The 1,888-nt window shown below is 72.5% G+C and overlaps 1 protein-coding gene across 2 annotated transcripts in view; it reads right to left on the bottom strand.

Moving 5' to 3' along the window:
* Positions 1–6: 6 nt before the first annotated feature.
* The window catches only part of LOC101631447, an 8,591-nt gene continuing 6,709 nt past the window's right edge, over positions 7–1,888 (bottom strand). The window contains exons 1-4 of one of the 2 annotated variants that reach the window (XM_012729470.1): positions 1,203–1,612; positions 995–1,088; positions 663–769; positions 7–579 (exon numbers count right to left, since the gene is read on the bottom strand). In XM_012729470.1, the coding sequence (XP_012584924.1) occupies positions 516–579; positions 663–769; positions 995–1,088; positions 1,203–1,504 (567 nt within the window). In that variant the 5' untranslated portion in view covers positions 1,505–1,612 and the 3' untranslated portion in view covers positions 7–515. Of the gene's footprint in view, positions 580–662; positions 770–994; positions 1,089–1,202; positions 1,613–1,888 lie in introns of those variants that run through there. The other variant, XM_012729469.1, reaches the window with a different exon arrangement.

The raw sequence follows: 1,888 nt of genomic DNA, 5'->3' as shown, positions 1-1,888 counted from the left end.
CGGGGGCGGGCGGGGAGGGAGGAGCTAGCGCGAGGGGCGTGGCCAAAGCGCCGGGCAGGGCCTGGGCAGGGGGCGTCGTCGGTGGCGAGGGCGGGAGCGTGTCCGGCAGGGGAGAGGCCGTGACTCCAGGCGGCCGGGCGGGTGGGGGGGCCCGGACAGGTGGAGGGGGTGTGGCTAGCGGGGGACGGCCGGGCACTGGGACTGCGCCCTTCCTCGGGGCTGTGGTCTGCGGGGGGCGCAGAGCCGGCAGCCCTTTTGCTTTGGGCTGGGGCCCCGCAGCGCGAGGTGTTCCAGCGGGCGACGCTCCGGAACGAGCTGGGGAAGACAGCGCGGTGGCGCCGGCGCCCAGGGGGCGCGAGGCTGGCCTCTGGAGGCTGGCGCCGGCGCTGGGCCGCCTCCTGGCCGAGGGGCTCTGCTCCGGAGTGCTGCGCTCTGGGGCGCTGCTCACTAATTTCCTGGGGATTTCTGTGGGGGGCCGAGACCCGGCACTCGCAGCTGCCCGAGGGAGACCCGCTTCAGGCCCCGCAGTCCGGGGCCGACGGGAGACGGCCGAAGAACCTGGGCCGGGCCCGGAGGAGTCTGGGGACAAACCAGAAGGCCGGAGGGTCACCGACAGTTCGGGGCGCGGCCACACGGGACGCCTGCCCCTCCCCGGCACGTACCTCTTCGGGCGCTCGGAACAGTCCTCTTCTGCGCTTCTGTGGCTTTCCCTTTGGCCGCAGGCTCCTCGGCTGAGGACAAGACCCCCTTCTGCCCAAGAGGGCCTGGCCTAGGGGACAGGAGGGCACGCTCGGGCCAGCATGCCAGCCCCACGTGAGGGCTCCCGCACCCGGCTGTGGCGTGGGCGCACCCAGGTCCTCTCTGGGGGCCGACAGTGACTCCCGCCCAGTTTCCGCTCCATGGCCTGCAGATGCGCCCACATCCCAGTTTAGGTGTAAAGTTGCAAGGTCCAGACAGTGACACTGAGCCTTGACCCGGGGAGAGGGCACGTTACCTGGTGGTCCCACTGGCTCGCCCTGGGGCAGAGCCCAGGCGGGGCGTCTTGACAGCGGCCCTCTCGCCTCTCCCAGTTACCGGGGGCCTGGGGGCTGCGGAAGAAGCCCCAGTCACAGTGGTGCCCGGGAGAGGAGGGGGAGCTGGAGCCTCAGAAAGAAGGGGATCAGGGAAATGGGGCCGGGATGGGGAAAGAGGCTTCTGGGTACCTGGGCTCTGGGGACCGGTCCCAGCGCCCCGAGGTGGCCGCCCCCGGGAAGCAGCCTCGGGGGCAGCCGCTGCCCTGGTGCCCCCCGCCGCCTCGGCCAGAGGCCCTCTCCCCGCAGCTCTCGCGGCTCCCAGGACTCGGAGGGCCGCGCTGGTTACTGGGGGCAGGGGTCGAGGAAGCCCTGGCGGCCTGGGGTTCTGAAGGCCGGGTGGGCGAGAGGCCAGCGTCCGCGCAGCGGCCCCTGCCGTAGGCTTGTCCTTCTTGTCCATGTCTCACCTGACGAGGACACAGACAGGTCAGCATCCCAGTTCTTGGGTCGCTAGACTGTTTGCAGAGGTGGGTCCCGGCACCTCCTTGCCCCTTCCCCAGCGGCACACCCACGGGCTCCCAGATCCGGGCCCCATCCACTTGCACCCGTCCCCAGCCACCCACCAGCCGCGGTTCTGCCTTGCCCCCAAGTCGCACCCCCACCGCTCCCAGGCCCTGCCTCCCCAGCGCACCCCCTACCCCAGCCCCCCACCCCCGCGTCCGATTCCTTTCTGGACTGGAGGTGGGCGCCCTACCCTCGCCCTCTCGGGACCACACGTCCAGCCTCCGGACCTCCGTGCTGTCGGAGGGGCCCGGTGGAGAGCCCGGAGCACCGCCCGGGTCCCCCGCCCGCGCGCAGCGCCGGCCCGCGCCTCCCCA

This window comes from Condylura cristata, unplaced genomic scaffold (assembly GCF_000260355.1).
Source record: "Condylura cristata isolate star-nosed mole 26May11 unplaced genomic scaffold, ConCri1.0 scaffold00025, whole genome shotgun sequence".
Lineage (NCBI taxonomy): Eukaryota > Metazoa > Chordata > Mammalia > Eulipotyphla > Talpidae > Condylura > Condylura cristata.
This window is presented reverse-complemented; position numbering and strand designations above follow the sequence as displayed.